Below are 17,391 nucleotides of genomic sequence, written 5' to 3'. Positions count from 1 at the left end.
TCATGTTTGTTTTACCAATACGCCCAAATCCTCCTCCACAGGGCTGCTTTTGAGCCCTTCATTCCACATTCTCTGCTGATCCCAGGGATTTGCCTGACTCAGGTGCTGTGAACAGGCTGTGTAGATTTATTTTATGGCAGCTTTAAGCTCTTCTCCCTAATCCTTTTCCTTATTTCTCTGTGTATTGAAAGAGGATGTATTGAACCAGACTTTGAACATAACCAAGCTTCTTATACCTTCTGAGCTTTATTCCTTTCAGTTTTATTATTGAGCAAGATGCTATTTCTTTTTGTTATGGAAGAATGAGACACAATGTTCATGTCTTCCACAACACAGGTTTGTTTTCTTTTCCCGTCATTTACCTGCAAGTGCTTTGTTCACTGAAGTAAGAAAAAAATTGATACTGAGAGAAGTTCAATACCGTGTTAAATCAGTCTAATGAGTTTCTCAGTTCTTCAGATTTGAAAATAGGACTTATTCAATGTATAATTCTCGCCTGTGAAAAATGTAATGTATTTTGTTTACTATTATTATTTTTTCATACAGCTGTTGAGCTATTTGTTACTTTTACAGTGATTCTTCTGCTGTAGTCTCTGTTTTTGCAAGCATGACTTGGCATTCTCGTTCAAAGATAAAGCATTGAGAGAAATGATGTTTTATATAAAAAATTAGTATTTTTTAATGTGAGATACTTTTTTGTGAAGTACAATATAAATCGTTTGTTGTATGCATATACTCAGAGATCATTTTCCTTTCTGTAAAATAGTTTTAAGTATAGATATTAAAAAACAAATCTCCAGGGTAACATATTCTGAGAGTTTTGCACATACATTTGTTTAAGGTTGTGATTTTTTCTTAGCCCAGCAAGATTAACTATTTATTTTAGGAGAGACCCAACATCAAACATTGTATGTAGTAATGGTTTGCTGTATGCTGGTTCATCAAATTTTACTGCTGGGGGCAATAACTTTTGTGTGTGGATAATTTAAAATCAGAGTTTTGAGCTGAAACTCAGTATTTTTTGAAATATTACAGTATTGTTTTCAGCATCTTTGAGCTCTGTGCATGTCATAAATTAAGCAAGATTCTCCTTCCATAAATGTAACTGCACAATCTTAACCCCTGTCAACAATGGTGGGAGTTACTTGTGAAGAAGAATAGAAAGCTACATAGAGTCACATTAAGAAAATATGATGGTCAGGAGCACAGTTTGCTCCTGTGGTGGAAGTTCAAAGGAGATTTTGTTTGAAACTGGTTTTTTGAGTATATTTGTTCTTTTCAAATACACTTGAAAAGCAATATTGTAATGAGCAGAGTTCAGGTGATTAGGTTAAGATTTGTCCCTTTCACCTTTCTTAGACAAAGCCTTGATTACATTAGGTTTCTTTTGAACAATTAACTGCAATGTTATTTAATATAGATCATTCCTGTAGCCACCTCAAGTGGATAGGGTGATTTTTAGTATTATTTGTTGGAAAATGGTTCCAAAATGTAATGGTCTATTTTGATGGGGTTTTTTTGTGTTGATAACATTTGCTTTTCTGGTGTTTATTCATAAAAAGGGGAACTAAGCTACCTATTGATAATAAACATGTCCAGCTTTGAAATACTGTTTTACTTTTTTTTTTCTTTTAGTTTTGAAAGTAGCATATTAAATTCAAAAAACAGTGTACTGTCTGAAGATTCAAAGAAAGAGACTTTCTGTAAGTACCTATGCAATACCTCATGCCTTACTGCAGTAAAAATGAGATTATCTACTGAAGCGAGATTTTGACATCTAAGTATGTTCAATAAATATTATATATGGATATGCTCTGTAAATATTATTTTTAGTTTTAATAAAATTTTGGCCTCAAATTGCCCATCACCGTTAAAAATTCAGCCTGAAGAAGAGAAGGTTCCAGGGTGATCTTATTGTGGCTTTCCAGTACCTGGAGGAGTTACAAGAGAGCTGGAGAGGGACTTTTTACAAGGGAATGTAGGGACAGAACAAGAAGTGATGACTTTGAACTGAAGGAAGGAAGGTTTAGATTAGATATGAGGAAGAAATTCTTCCTGTGAGGGTGGTGAGGCCCTGGGGCAGGTTACTCAGAGAAGCTGTGGGTGTCCCATCCCTGTTCTATCTATTTGGTCGGAGATTGGCATAATTTTCCTCTGTCATTTCACTCGTTGCTGTTTTCACTTTCACATATATTCTCAGGTCTGCTGTCCTGCCTAGAAGGCCAGCCAGGAAAGCTTGAGGGTCAGTGTCAAATTGTGCTTAGCAGATGAAAAACATACAGTGAGACAGTCAGAGCCTGCCAGGCTCAACCCTAAGATTCTTTCCCAGCCTAATGCTTTTGTGAAAAGCAGTGAAAGAAAGCCAGTGTTGCCAGTATTTAGGTTTTGCCTGTTCTAGAAGATGTCAGACATAGTTGCTGCTCTGAGAGTGAGATTCTTTGTTCAAATAGTAGTAAATTATACTTTTCCTTCTGATGAGAGTAGACTTTTCTTAGAGGCTGTACCTCCTTAAGGAATTTTTAATGGTGAGAACTGACTATTTTCCCATGTTTTGTTTCAGTGCACAGACTAAGAACACGGGTAATTAGCAAAATGTATTTAAATAATACAGCATGCAATATTGCAGCACATCTACACAAGTGTAACTGTAATTACTGTTTATTGATTACAGGTGTGCCTTAAATACTGATTGCTACAGGAGGCTTTATACAGTATATATCTTTTCTAAAACTCATGCAGCTAGTTTATTTTACAGCCTGTGCTGTTGTATCTAAACATCCACTTAAACTCATTTTAACAGCTGATCAATCTAGCCTCCTGCATGAGTTCTTCAGTCCAATGGAAAACCTGTTCTTGAGAGGGAAAGATTCTGCATCCTTAGATATTCACTTCCTTCCCTTTAATCAGGAGAAGCGGTACTGCACTCTCATTCTGATTAATGAAAAGGTAAGAATAAAGTGTGTGTTCTGTGTTTATCATGTCAGATAAGAATCAGGGCTTTGGCCAATTGTGCATGAATAGGGAAAATGAGAGCAGTGCTGTGAAAAGGGACTTGGGGGTCCTGATCAAGGGCAACTATTTACTGTCCTTTTACACATAATTAGAATTATATGAAATGCTGCAAGCAACTTTTCACTTTAAAACCACTAAGTAATAAAAAGTAATACTGTAGGGAATGTTATTTTGGTGGCTTTTCTAGGTATCTGAGCTTCAGAAAAGAAAAGAAAAGAAATTTAAATAATTTGTCTTGACGTGGGTGCAAGAACAATGCACAGGCAGGGAATGGATAAAGACTTTACTGTTCTGTACTTCTCCATGTATTCATCCCTGTATTTAGGGTATGCTGTCAAAGTAGAATAATAATTTTCCTTGCTGCCTCTTTTTAAATTTTCCTCTCAATCAGAGTTCCATTCAGAAAAGACTGTACATGAATACTGTCTCCAACAACCTTTCAGTCTCTCTTGACTCATGTAGCCTGGGTTTTATATACTTAATTGAAATTCAGTCAAATCACCAAATCTGATTTTGATCATATTTCAGAACCTCAAACCTTGCAAACCAGCTTTTGGATGTTCCTGTAATCCTTTATCTCAGCAGTCACAATCTTATTTCTGTGTCTCTAGTCCATCTTTTCACCTCTTTAACCTGTCTGCTGTGTTTTGTCTCTGGCTGTCAATGTTTTTCACAACCCTGTTGTTTCTATAATCTTCTTTTATGTGTGGCTGATCTCAAGGTTTGGATTCTGCTTCTTACTTTCCTGACAATGCCTCTGTGGTTCAGCTTCCCCTCTGTCCAATTATGAGCCTCTGCCTTTCTCTCTGCCACGTTTTGATGATTTGTAACAATGCATCTGAAACCAAATTACTTTTCCTCCTGCACATTTTCAGCTTCCATATTTTTACCTTCTATAGAACATAGAACTTCTGCTAGTGTCTGATGTTTGTGTGTTTGATGGGATTTTTTATTACTTAAGCATGACTTTGGCTACGCCACATGGCCAGCTTGATTTTTTTATCTTGTTCATAAAGGAAAATAAGACTGATACAATGATGCCAAATTCTGTCTTTCTGACTCTGTCCAGTATGTGAAAATACTGGTTATTTTAAAAGAAAACAAACTATATGACTGGATGTCTTAAAGAGTGTACAGTTCTCTTGATTTTCTTGAAAACTAGCTGAGATAGAAGATGGATTTCTGTTGAATTCACACTGAAATAGTGAGCTCACACCTAATTGACAGCAGGGAATCACCCACAAAGAGTCCCCATGTCAGAGGTTAGCAATCTTTGTGGATGGTTCAGTGGAAAATCAATCCAGTGCTCAGCATCATTCAATGAAAGAAATTATTAGGGAAGAAATACACACCAACAGCTGTACATTCATAGAGGAATTTAAGGTCCATCAGTTTAATTCAATGAAATATCTGGATGCAGTCTCTAGACAAGGAAAAACCTGGCCTACAGCTCTCTGGGAGTAAATCTGAGAAGAATTTCCTTTTACCTGTATTCTTTAATACCCTTTAAATCTCAGACAATTTATCTGTTTGTTGTATCTTTATTAGAAGCAGAAGTTCACACCCTGGCTGAGAAGAGTAGGCTCATGGTACACAAGGAACAGAGCCTGAAAGCTGAATAAATAGTGAAGAGAAGGGAAATTGAGACATGTTAAGGAAAGAGTGTTAATCTAAGAGATGTGGGAAGAGCTATAGGATGGTCATATTTCAGGTGGAAAGGGAAAAGTACATTTCTGACAGCCCCAGTGCTGCCTCCAGTGGTGATGTAGAAGTAAATTAGACACCCAGCTACTAATCACTGTTCTTAACAAAGGTTTAGGTGACTTTTCACAGCAGGAAGCATTAATGCCTCAGAGAAGCTGCTGTTAAGTCCTGTATGGTAACTTTTCCTGGATCACCTGGTCCTTCCAGCTTAGCTGAGTAGGTGTGGTGCATTTAAAGGCTCCTCAAAATGCAAATTTTTTGATATGCAGAACCTCAGGTTAGAAAATTAGCTCCATCTACTTAATTGCATCATTTGTGAGGAATTGTATTAAATCTCCTATGGAAATATGAAACTGCAAGATAGCTAACATGATTTTAGGGCTGTATAGTAATGGCACAGGAAGAATTTGGCTTTCTGAAATATTTTGTATATGGCTGTGATATTTCAGTCATACCTTTATCTAACAGACAAAGTGCAGCCAGGATGTTGTATGATGATCAAATGACTTTACACAATGAGGAGTCAAATATGGACTTGTGCTGTATATAAAATCTAATAAATAATTTAATTTAGCATTGCTGTGATTTTTTTCCTGCCTACCTTTCCTACCCTTTTTGGCAAATAGACCAAACCAGTAATCAGAGTAGGTCTGCTCCTTCATTACAATCAATGAAGGATTGAGATTTAAATCACTATACTTGAATCTGATTGGGAATTCACTGCAGCAGCTATATATCTGTAATAACAGCAAGAGGATACACTGATTCAAGGCTTCTGGCCTCAAGGATGTTCCTTATGTTGAATTAATATATTTATGTTAACTTTCCTAAAGTTTGAAATGGCAGCACAAGCCATTTAGCACATTTCTCAAGGATTTGTTTCAGTATTTTATTGTTCTTTAAGAAAAATTGAAACAGAAATTTTTCAGGTTTTTAGCATAGATCTTTTCATAGTTGATATTAAATATTGTTAAACATAACCCTGTTGCTTTTAAAAAAATATATCTTTGTTTCCTGGAGGTAATTTAAATGTGAGCAATGTGGAAATTTTGATGATAATGATTTATTGAATCATAGTTTAAGAGTGTCAGTCCAGACTTTTACAGCTAAGTAGTATAAAAGTAAATTGTTTATTGAAAGAACCCTTTGCTATCTGTTGCTCTTACTGGCTTGCAAAGGCAACTACAAACTCCTCGTAGCCCTACATTCTTTTAGAACATCAGATAGCAATGGGATTGGATAGAAAGTTCAACAGCTCTTTTATTAGCTGTTTTCATTAACAGTAAACCCTGCACAATGCTGATGCTGGCCTGTTTGCAGCTGATGGAAAATGGAAATATAAATCATTAGAATCATGGGCATGCAAGCTAAACTCTCCAAGTTCAGTGAAATCCTCATTTTGTTCCAAAGCATCAGGGAAAAAACAACTCAGTGGAAAGAAAACAGGATTTGCATTCTGTGGAGATCAAAACCCCAGAATTCTTCAAAGCAAAGAGGAAATTGGGGAATTTTGTTCCTTCCTATAAGCATATTGATTTCAGCAAGGACAGGAAAAGCAGCTGATAGCAGGATGGCATCCCAGCAACCAGCACCTTCCTAAAATCAGTTGTGTGTGCTGTGAGCTTGTTAAGGGCCCTTATGGAGCCGAATCACTGTGTCAAACAGGAATAACTCCTGGTTAAATTGGTTCCCAGGAGTGGCTGTTTGTGTGTGAGAATCCAGTTTTGCAGGAGGTTTTTTTATCCTTCTCAAGGAAGATTTGTGTGAGCTCTTGAATCAAGAAGGGGAGAAAATACCATCAAAGTTGAATAGCTTTCCTTCTGCTGGGTCAGAAATATAATTGCAGTGTTTTCAGCCTTAACATAAATATCTGATGAAACTACAAATGAAGGCAAAGGAAAAAGCAAGGTTTTTTATGCTATTGAGCATTATTAAAAGGAAAACATTGTGTTGGTTGGCAAATGCGCTAAATTATAGAAACTAAATTATTTCCTTCATATCTGGAATGAAGAATAAAAGACGTGTTTTTAGGGCAGAGTGTGTTTTAGAATATGTGTTTTTAGGGCAGAGTTTTACAGAATATGGTTTATGGAAATAAAGAGAGAGTGAATGTGCAAACTGTATCAGGTGTTGCAGAGACATTTAATTCTTTATCTTGCAATCAGGAGAAGCTAAAATTGTCTGAAAAAAAATTGTGGTAAACACAAAGAAATTATCAAAGCAATATATGCAGTATATATGTTAAATCTCCTGCCTAGTTCAGATAGATGTAGGGTACCTAGCTTAGATATCTTTTTAGTTTGGGCATTCTGATTGTGGACTTAAATCTGGAGTACTTTCAGTGAGTTTTCTTTTCTTCAAAAATACTTTCCTGTTTTCAATTTGTGCCTTATTTTTTCATTCCATCTATAACTCAAACTGTTATTTCTTGGCTGGTTATCCTTTCCTCTATGAAAAATGAATGTATTTATTTGTTCTAGGTCATATTTATATTTACTTTCAAGCTTCTGTAGATTTTCCATTTTTAATGAAATAATTAAGATTTACTAACTTAATTTTTTTAAATGTTTCTGGCACAAAACTATTGTAAACATTTTTATTAAAAAAAATTCCAAATGGTGAAGAACAATGAAGGTTGCTCATGAACATGTTTAATTATATGTAACTGTACTAGATAGTTAGAATTCAATTTTTTCCTGTATTTATGGGCAAGGGTACCCTTATTTAGTTAAATTATATGATGAGTTAGTAAGGATTCTGCTTTTTGAAATTTTTTGACTTTTCAGATTTAATATTATCAATTAAAGTCACTTTATTATCACAGCATGGCTTGAAATAATAATTTTTTTATATTTAGGCATAGTTTAAAAAAACAGTTCTCCTGAGTATGTAAATTGTTGCTCAGGTCAGATCTTAGATGTTACTAGGATATCTTTGCTGTTGGTTGTAATACTTTGCCTTCTGTTCTGCATGAGTTGCACTCTGAAGGATGTGTGTCCTTGTGTTTCAGATTGGAGAATTTGTGTACCTGATTGAGGGATCAGGGGATTTACCTCTGACTTCAGAATTGCCTACCTTGGATAGTCCAAATGTTTTGCATGCTACCTCAGAAGGTACAGTGAATAGAAGGGAGAAGAGTAAAATACAGCAAATAATTTTTTAAAAATATTCTTTTATTTCTATGGATTTTTCTTATAATTATTATATACATGTGGTAAAAAAAAGAAGTTGTTTATACTGAAGTGTAAAAAATGCATTATAATGAATATATGCGACATTTCTTCTAATGTTTTCCAGTCCATTCTCTTCAGAACATCAGCTGGTTGTTGGTGATCTTCAGCTTGTATTGCTTTTAACATAGTCTACATAAATACTTTTTCATAATTTTTCTTATTTTCTTCTTCTAAATATAGGTTGCTAGCCATATGAAGCAGGACAAGTCATCTTATCTAGAATTTTTCTAGCTTTAGAACATGAGTTTTGTGTGCAGTGATGTGATATTCCAATGCTTTTGTCTTTAAATAGAGAGGGATAAACTCCTGTCAGTCTTGTTTCAGAAACAGTGTAGGACTTGACACTTGAAATAATTGACAACTGCTACTTGAAATAATTTCTGGTGGTTTCTTTTAGAGGAGATGAAAGATCATCTAGAGGGGTGAAAACATGGCTGTGTTGTGTAGGTAGCAGAAGGACTTTGGGTAAACTTTTAATACTGTCATAATGCTAGTAACACTAAAGTCTGGGATTCTTTTGTTAGCTAAGCTATTAGCTATTTCTTGTCCCTATTAGCTAAATTTTGGGTTGCATTTCAGTCTGCTAATTTTTACTTCCCTCTTATGTTGAAAAATAAAGTATTACAGGTTATAAATGGCATGTACTAGTTAATAGCATGGAACTAAACTTTGAAGGAATTTTGTATTCTTATTTTCTTTAGAGATTAGAAATTTTAAATACTCTCTGCAGTTCCACCAGCTGATAAACGTGGTGTGTGGTTTTGTTTTGCTCTTTCATTTCTTTGGGTTTTTTTAACAGATGAATGCACAGCACATCCAGTTTTATATTTGAAATGTGTACTTGGTCAGACTCTGGAGGAGAATCTGAAGATCCCATTGATCAATGAGCCAAGGGAGAGGGCCCTGGCTCTGGCTGCTCAGCAGCAGATGTCAGCTGTGGAGTATGAGAGGAGATTGATGACGGGGACTCTGCAGAGCAGCAGCGTTCGAGTTGCAACAGCGTTGTTGGGGCTGTCTGGAGTAGAGGTGAGAAACACAATCATCTGGTGCTGCAATTACATTTAGTTGTCCTTGATCTGTGGGACTGAATTGTTTTCATGTTTCAGGTGTGAAGTTATATTTTTTTCACATATCTAAAATCTGACAGTTACTGATCCCAATTCCCCCTCAGACACTGCAATATTTTACATGTTCATTCTGAAGCCACTTTGTCACCCCATTGCTATTATGGTGTCTATCCTTTAAAAAAAACTTGACTGCAGTTGAGAAAAGTACTAACAATTTACTTTTGAAAAATACCTGTTGATTAAAAAAGCTTTCATATTCCATGTAAAATGTATCTGTATTAGTAAATTTCATTATGCATATTTTTGTAAGAAATGGATTTTTTTTTCCGAAACCAATAAACCTTGAGAATAAATTAAGGAGACTTCTTTTTGTCTTGCAATCAATGAAAAATAGTTCTGAAAAGCCACAAGTTTTTCTAATAAGATGTAGCTCCCCTTGTATAGATCATTCCAACCTATACATAGTTTCCTAAAATTTCAACATCTAGAAATAAAAGTTTCTCCCAAGGTAGTCCATTAAACAATCAGTTATTACTTGTGAATAAATTTATAATAATGATATTGCCAAATAAACAAGGCTTTTCCTCATGAAGAATTCTAGTATAGCCTTCTGAGGATGACAGGCTCCCTCTGGGTTTTAATTTCCCTTGTGCCCTGATGGTGCCTGGCCTCAGACCAATTGCTGGGCAGCAATGTTATTCCAGCTTTCCAGTTAGACAGTTCCTCAAGTAAGAGGAAAAGAATTTTCCCTTGTGATTTGGTGTTTCCAAATTTATGCCTTTTGTTTGAAAAGTAATAGAAAGCAAACAAAATGAGGGAAAATTACATTGTAACTTTCATCTGTTGTGTGTTTGGAGTAGGACAACAATTGTAATCGTGTCATCTAGAGTCAAGTAGTCTCCTTTGGGATTATGGCTAATCCACTGTTCTGGTAACATTTTATTGAGTTTTCATAATTCAAGTCCCTTAATATCACAGTAACTTAGCAAATACTTGATGAAAAGTCAAACTGCTCTGAAGTTGTGGATGGGATCAAGACTGAACATGATAGGAACACTCCTTGCACCACTGGACATGCTAAAATGCAATAGGAGTTCTAAAACCACATGTATTGTGGAAAACTGGAGGATAATTAGCTTAATTACCTTGTAAAACACATAATGGTGGATACTAGCACTGAATGAATTATCATGTGAGAAATGAAACTAATGTGCAGAAAAAAGTATTTTTTTCATGTACAGAAAGTCTTATACTTGCTTATGAAAAATACAGGGGAGAAGTTCTACTACTGGCATAGAAAAGAGTTTATACATTAAAAAATTCTCAATATTCACTATGCAGACTAAAATATGAAACATTCTTAAAAACTTTTTGTAATAAATTCTTGCCAACTATCTGTTTAAAGGTGATAACGTAGAAATTATGATTGCATTAACTGGAGAAAACTTTTTTGAGGGGGGTTGGTGTTCTGCAGTGAAAATTGGAGTTGAAGTATAGTTTTCAGTGGTCTAAATTCTCCCCTTTCCCCACCAAAAAAAACCCCAAAAAGGCAAAAAAGAAAAAAAGCCAATCTACAGCACCCATGGTTCAATGAATTACTTAGGTTCACAAAATCCTTTGGGGCAGAAGTTGTAGGTAAGAGATAAATACAGAATGTTTGGAAATCTGTTGTTTTCTTTTGGATTTCTGTTCTACCTTTCTACTTGCTTCCTACAGGTAGAATCATGTTAGACAACAGATGGACAGAAGGGAAAATACCCTGCCATTAGTACTACTTGCTCCATTTTTTACTTGTCAAGTTGAAGAATAAATAAATAAATAATTGCATGATTTCCAGTCTGTGTGAACTGTAAATTTTAGTGATGTTTCCTTAAGTCACATAGAAAACAGTAGTAAAGATGGGCTGTGTTTTTGGAGTCAAACTGGATATTCATGATCAGTAACTTCAGGTATAATTTTTTATTTGACCCATCTATACACAGCAAAAGTCCTAGCTACTTCTTTACTATGTTTTTACTCGTTCTTTTTGTTGCCATAAGGAACAAAGGTCTATTTTGATTGTTTGAATTATTAGAATTAGTAACAAATAATGATTTTTAAATCTTTTTCCCATAAAATTATGTTACTTTCTTACCCTCCTGAGTGTTTCTTTATTTACTCCTAAAACAATTTTGGGTAGTAGTAAAGATAGTATAGGATAATATGGGAGCTCTCAGACACTGTTAAGATCGGATTTGACATTATAGTGAATAATTAACAAAGGCTGTTTTGCGAATAATTAGTAATGATGAATAAGACGAAACTGAAAGGGGAATGTTTAGGTGAACATAGATAACAAGGGAAGGAAGAGGATATTGGAAAAAAGATAAGAGACTATGGGAGAAGAACATGTTTAGACTGAAGTTGCTAAATGGACTAAATAGAGGAAAGTGAATTAAAAAGAAGTAACAATATGAGAATTCATTTACTTGTGAGTGTGAGGGAGAGGATGCTGCAGTCAGTGAAGTGAGACAAAAGAACTTGTCTAATTTTAGACCCAATTGCTAGATACAGGAATTTTTCTTCATAGATGCCAATAATCTCCTTGTATAACCAGACATTATGATAGGAAAAGTCCTGTTGCACAAGAATCACAGAACTAAAGCTTTAAGTTTCTGCTGTGTCCACGTGTGCCCTCATTGTTAAACTATAAAAAGTATTTACTTATGCCCTGTTTTGCTTCCTTTTGAACGTGTCCTATCTGAGTGCGGACACCACATTTGCCATATTCCAGATGTTATAATATTGTGCATTTCCTTTTTATCCTGCTGTCCATGGGACTGAGCAACATGGACTGTTTTTATCTTGGTACACATGGAGTGTTTTTATCTTAGTGGTGTTGGTGAGTTTGGGTTTTGATCAAGGAAAAATGAATGGAGACCTTGTGCACTTGGGGCTGTGGCTGCTGCTCTTCAGCTGATGTTGCAAAGTCTCATCTCCACCTGTCCAGCTTGGATATTCACAGTTTGTGCTTTTCATAGGCACCCAGGGATCAAGAAGGATTTTTTGTGTTCTGTGTGATTATGGAAATTTGTAAGATCAGTGTAAAGAATCTGCTTCTTTTAAAAACTGGTGTGGGTTTTTTTTTGAAGGAAGAATCATGGTGTCCTTGAGCAGAGAAGGCACTGGAAATGAAAAAATTGCATTAGATACATTTGAGTGGGGATGAACTTTTCAGAAAAGGACCTGTGGTCAGATTTCAATTTGCTGAATTTACAAGTGAGACCAATGTCTTCTATATTACATCACTTATCTTTTGATATGGGATTAAGGGAGGTGGCAAACACGATTGATCACAGGGGTTCTGAGAGACCAAGATAATAAATTTCTTTATTCATGAGAAACAGTTTTAGAAGTTAATCTCTGGAAGGAAGAAATGGTGCTAAATTAGGAATTGAAGAACAGTAATATGCAAGAAAGGAGAGAAGTGCCTCAGAACCCTGTAACAGAATCTGCCACCCTTCACACATAGAAAGTGCAGGTGGCACATCCGAGAAAATACCTTGGAAAATAAAAAAAAGTTCTTGAAACTTTCAAGATCAAGTTGAATTCTGATGCTTTATATACCCTCCATTCATTTTTCAAAAAATTATTCTAAGTAAATAAATAATCCTGGGAATTGAATGCAAATACTATTAGCTGGTAATAAGACTTCCACACTTGGAATATCATGAACTATCAGGTTGATGAAGTAAAAGTTCTTGGAATCTGTCTTTTTTTGCAGTAGAGACGCCTTAGATCTGCACTGATCATGGGAGTTAAAAAAATATTAAATTCTATGTAACTCTCAGAGCCCGCAAAGATGTTAAAAATTGGAGCAGTTGCAACATTCATCTGAATTGTGTTGATTTTCTCTTGGAAATGTTAGCCTGTGAGGCAGCAAAGTTTAGTCTTGTGTATGGTTGCAGAATTTTCTTTTTCCACTAGGACTCTGATTAAAAATGTTTTCATCCTTGTTTACAAGGTGCCAGGAAGTATTTGAAATGTTCATAGATTATGTAATACTGACCAACTGGGTTTTTTCCTAACCTATATTTAAAAATGAGATAACATGAACCAGTATCTTAAAAAAAGTCTTTCAGCGAGTTTTTAAATAATAGGACATTTCTTCAAGGTAATTATAATTCAAATGTGATCAGTGCTCCAGGAAAGGTCATCTTACAATTATATTGTCAATTAAAATTTAACAAAACTGTGTAATCATGTTGGATTTTTATGTCAGTGTTGGAAAATAATCTAGTTATGAAAATCATTTGTAGGTATAAATTTATATTTGATTATGCAGAAGATCAAGTCAAATTTAAACTGGTAAATGCATGTAATTCTTTTGGTTAGGAACCTACCATTACAAGTTAGAATGATTTTTTTTTCCCACTGCAAAGTGTTCTGGCATTTCACTCCTATCAGAGAGAAGTGGAACTTGCAATTAATATGGCAATTGAATTATTTGTACTTATTGATTTTTTAATTAATTTTGTGTGCGTTTGAGAGGGAGTAATGTCAGAGTCCAGTCCTGTATGATAGAAATGAGTGAATAGTGAGCTCAGATTCTCAACTCACATAACAATTTTTCCTGTTCCTTCTGTAAATTATATTTGCACAAGGTTGTGCAAATACAGTAGTACAAAAACTATCCTAAGAATTTGGTTTGATGTGAAATTTTTAGTCGAATACATCTTTCCAGTTTCTCTTCATATAACAAGAATTTTGAAGAATTATCTGTTTCTATATTTATTGTGCCAAGAAACCTATATTAACAGCTAAATGTTAACAGATTCCCAGAGTCCATATGTACTTTTTGTTTAACACTGTATTAACACTATGGAAGAGTAGATTAATGATCAAAACAAAGCAATGTCAGAATGTGGATCTGCTTTCTAAAGCCAGCAAGGGAATGTGAGACTTGTATTAAAACGGGGGAAAAAAGCAAACCAAAAAAACTCCACACCAACACAATGCTGAGCCCAAGTCTAGTTGATTTAATTTGACCATGTTATATGTAATGGTGATCTTTCAGAACAATTGTTTTTACTTTTACATTGAGTTTTTGAATTCCCTCAATGGATTTACACTCCTTGGCCTACTGAAATATGTACTTTGATACCTGCAGTCCTGGCAGTGTTTTACAGCAAAAGACTTTGAGAATAAACCAGTTTGCTTAACAAAAGATGAATATTTCCATATTTATATCTGCCCTAGATTTACTTCAAGATAATTCACAACAGTCATTAATTCAAAGCCTTGTCTGTAAAAAAGAAATTACTCAGTTTAAAATTTGTTCAGCTTACAATTACTCTTGAGCATTGCAATTGTAGTGTGTTATTGGATTGAAAATGACAATTTTGAGCAAGTAGTGTATTAAATCATTGCAGTATTTTTGTAATGTTATCCTACAGGAGTCAAATTAAGTTCATTAAGAGGTTCAGATGCCTGTATTGAGCTTGCCTTAATATACTGTGCTAATCCTTTACTAATGTGTTTCATGCTGTTGATTAGCAATGCTTTTACCAAGAGGAGCTAACTTATCTCTGGAATTGATTCTAAATGCCCATATTTCTAAAATACATTTTCAACATTAAAATATCATTTAGGTAATAGTTATCCCTTGCCAAAAAGCAAAATAACTTTTCTCTTTCATGCTTCTTATTACTCAGAAAACTTTATGAAGTGGGAGAAGAAGCACCTTTCTATCATTGATACAAAATATTTTTTAGTTAAGATTTTTTTTTTCTTTTCTCACCTCTCCTGCATATGCATGAAGGCTAGCAGAGCTTATTTCTGGGTAGGCTATGGTTTTACTGTAAATTTCAAAATGCATTATTCTTAAACAAATGTTTCAGATGCATGATGTCTAAAAATACCTTACAAGTCAGTTTTTATTTGGAAGGATCACTCAAAATTGCTATGTAAGTTTCTTAATTCCCAATTTAATTTTAGAACTAAGCTAAATTCTTAAAAAATTAGAAAATGTGGTATTTCTCAACCTGAAAATGTGTGATTGCTCAGCTGTGTACATTATTGCTTCGCTTGCAGAGACGTGCCCTGCTGAAGCCTCGCCGGCACCCCTCCGAGATGAAGCACGTGGATTACAGTGTAGAACTGAGCATAAAACACGTCTTTGAGGTTCCTAAAAAGTTCTCTATTCCAGTGTTATCTTCAGCCAGAGTTATTTTGGACCCTCCATCAGCCAAATACCCTACATCTCAGAAAACAGGTAATAGTCTTTAAGGTGATGAATTTGACTGTATTCTTTTGCAAATATAAATTTTTTTTAAGGTTTTCCTGAGTGGATACAGAAAATGATCTTTCTTTCCTTTCTACTATTGATCAAATTTGCCTTTCTTGTCACTACCCAAGTTGTAAATATTAGCTCAAACCAGTGCTTTCACTTGCCATTGGTTTATTGGTTTTCTCAAAGGCACACAAGCACTTGCTCTAAAGAACAAATTAATTAGGTCTGTTTATCTGTCAGATCCTGAATTTGTGCTCCCTTCCCATTTCTTCCTTCCACTTCTCATCCAGCACTGATCTATGTTCAGATTGTGCCACTCATATCACATCTCTTTTCTTGTTTGCCCTCCTCAATCAGCCAGAGGGAGATTTCAGCTCATGGTGAATGAACAGGTCTACGTTACCTTTCAGAGTGATCTTGCCATCTTTGGTCAGTCTGTTGTCTCTAATTTTTCTAGTATCTTAAATTTTATACAGAAATCTTATAGGTTTTTTAAAAATGCTTTATTTGAACCTATAAAGCACTCTAGGTTGCATTTCTTAAAAAACCTCACAAACAACCTGAGCCATTGAGAGAGCTGGAGTTTGGTGAAAGGAGCCTCAGGGGGGAACTTCATGCAAATTTGTAGAAACTTGAATTATACACAGTCCATATCTAGTTTTGTTTCACCAGTCCTTAACCATTTAAGTCCTTTGCATATTTTTGCAGTTCACTTTTCCAAGTGTCACTGGAATCAGTTGTGCTTTCAGGGTTTTTGTTTTGACACTCAATGTGTACCTTGGGTTTTTTTATTCTATTCTGGAATAATAAAAAGAATCTCTTATTTTTTTCTGGAGGAGTCTTTATTACAGATATTTTTTTTTGAAATAGAATTTAACTGCTATAAAAAAATTTAGGGTGTGTTTTTAGGAAGATGGTATCAATAGTTATGGCAGTATTAGAGGCAGGATTGGTGAGGGACTACAGGATGAGCAGTCAGAAGTTGTAGAATTGATGTGACACTGGAGGCTGGAATATGTCATGTGTGGCAAGATATTTAAATCCTACTAGAAACTCCTTCATTGTCAAGTTAATAACAACGTGTTTGTGTCATAATTACTGTAGAGGTGAACTAAAAATAGTTAATGGCTTTGCTGAGTGTTTTAGGAGATTCTTTGTATTACGCTGTAGAAGAGCAGAATCACATCTGGGGGAAAGAGAGCCAGCTCTGCACACACAGATCTGGTGTCCTGCCAGGATCTCCATCATGGTCACACAACAAAGATTCTCAACTGACCAGCTGAGAGATCACTGTTTCTTAGCAACTGCTCAAATTATTTTAAAAGTTGAAATGCGAATGAATATATCTGAAAAATTTAGAATATTAATTGCATTGTATTCACTACAAAAATGTAGTGAATAAATGGCATTCTAGAAAAGAATGTAGTAAATGGATGACTACTATAATATATACTATAATAAATTATAGTAAGGAAGTAGTTATTTTACTCTTAGCTCATGCTGCTTCTTTATTCATCCAAAGATATTGAACAAATTCTTGAAAGAGGACAGTCATCAATGTAAAGTCAGAAATTAGATAATACTGCAGTGTACATAATCTTTTTGATATGTATTTTTTCTTTCTAGGATGGGTAATAGTTACATGAGGAAGTAGAAATGTCAAGATGATGCAGAAAAATAAATGAGGCTTTTGTAGTGAATTCAGAGAGGTGCTGAGGTAAAGAACATCCAGGAAGGGAAGCTGAGATAACCAGCAAAATAGCATGAAAACAAATATGTGTTCAGTAGGAAGACAGTGCCAACTGATTCAGTGTATTTATTACATTAATCAGGAGACACAGGATGATTTACAGGCTCTCAGAAAACCTAATATTGTGACAGAAGTCCCCAGCTGGTGGTCCTGGGCAAAGCATTGGTCTCATCTGAAAATTCTGACATCCTTGTCTGAGAAAGCAGGAATATTTTAGCCATGGTGGTGGCTTTCCTCAGGGTGGGAATTGTTGGTTCTCTGAAGAAATGACACTGCTTATATTTATGAAGATAAACAAAGGTGGAAGCAAGCTGACTAAAACCAATCTTTGGATCAGAATTTCTTAGATTGCAG

At 35.0% G+C, this 17,391-nt stretch overlaps 1 protein-coding gene across 1 annotated transcript in view; it reads left to right on the top strand.

Moving 5' to 3' along the window:
- CFAP47 (cilia and flagella associated protein 47) overlaps nucleotides 1-17,391 on the top strand; it is a 260,610-nt gene that overhangs the window by 91,077 nt on the left and 152,142 nt on the right. The window contains exons 41-45 of the mRNA XM_059466213.1: nucleotides 1,636-1,703; nucleotides 2,801-2,946; nucleotides 7,727-7,829; nucleotides 8,749-8,975; nucleotides 15,089-15,269. Of these exons, the coding sequence (XP_059322196.1) occupies nucleotides 1,636-1,703; nucleotides 2,801-2,946; nucleotides 7,727-7,829; nucleotides 8,749-8,975; nucleotides 15,089-15,269 (725 nt within the window). The remainder of the gene's footprint in view (nucleotides 1-1,635; nucleotides 1,704-2,800; nucleotides 2,947-7,726; nucleotides 7,830-8,748; nucleotides 8,976-15,088; nucleotides 15,270-17,391) is intronic.

The sequence above is a fragment of the Ammospiza nelsoni genome, chromosome 2, assembly GCF_027579445.1.
Source record: "Ammospiza nelsoni isolate bAmmNel1 chromosome 2, bAmmNel1.pri, whole genome shotgun sequence".
NCBI lineage: Eukaryota > Metazoa > Chordata > Aves > Passeriformes > Passerellidae > Ammospiza > Ammospiza nelsoni.
The sequence above is the reverse complement of the archived record's forward strand: the minus strand, read 5'-3'. Positions and strand labels throughout refer to the sequence as shown.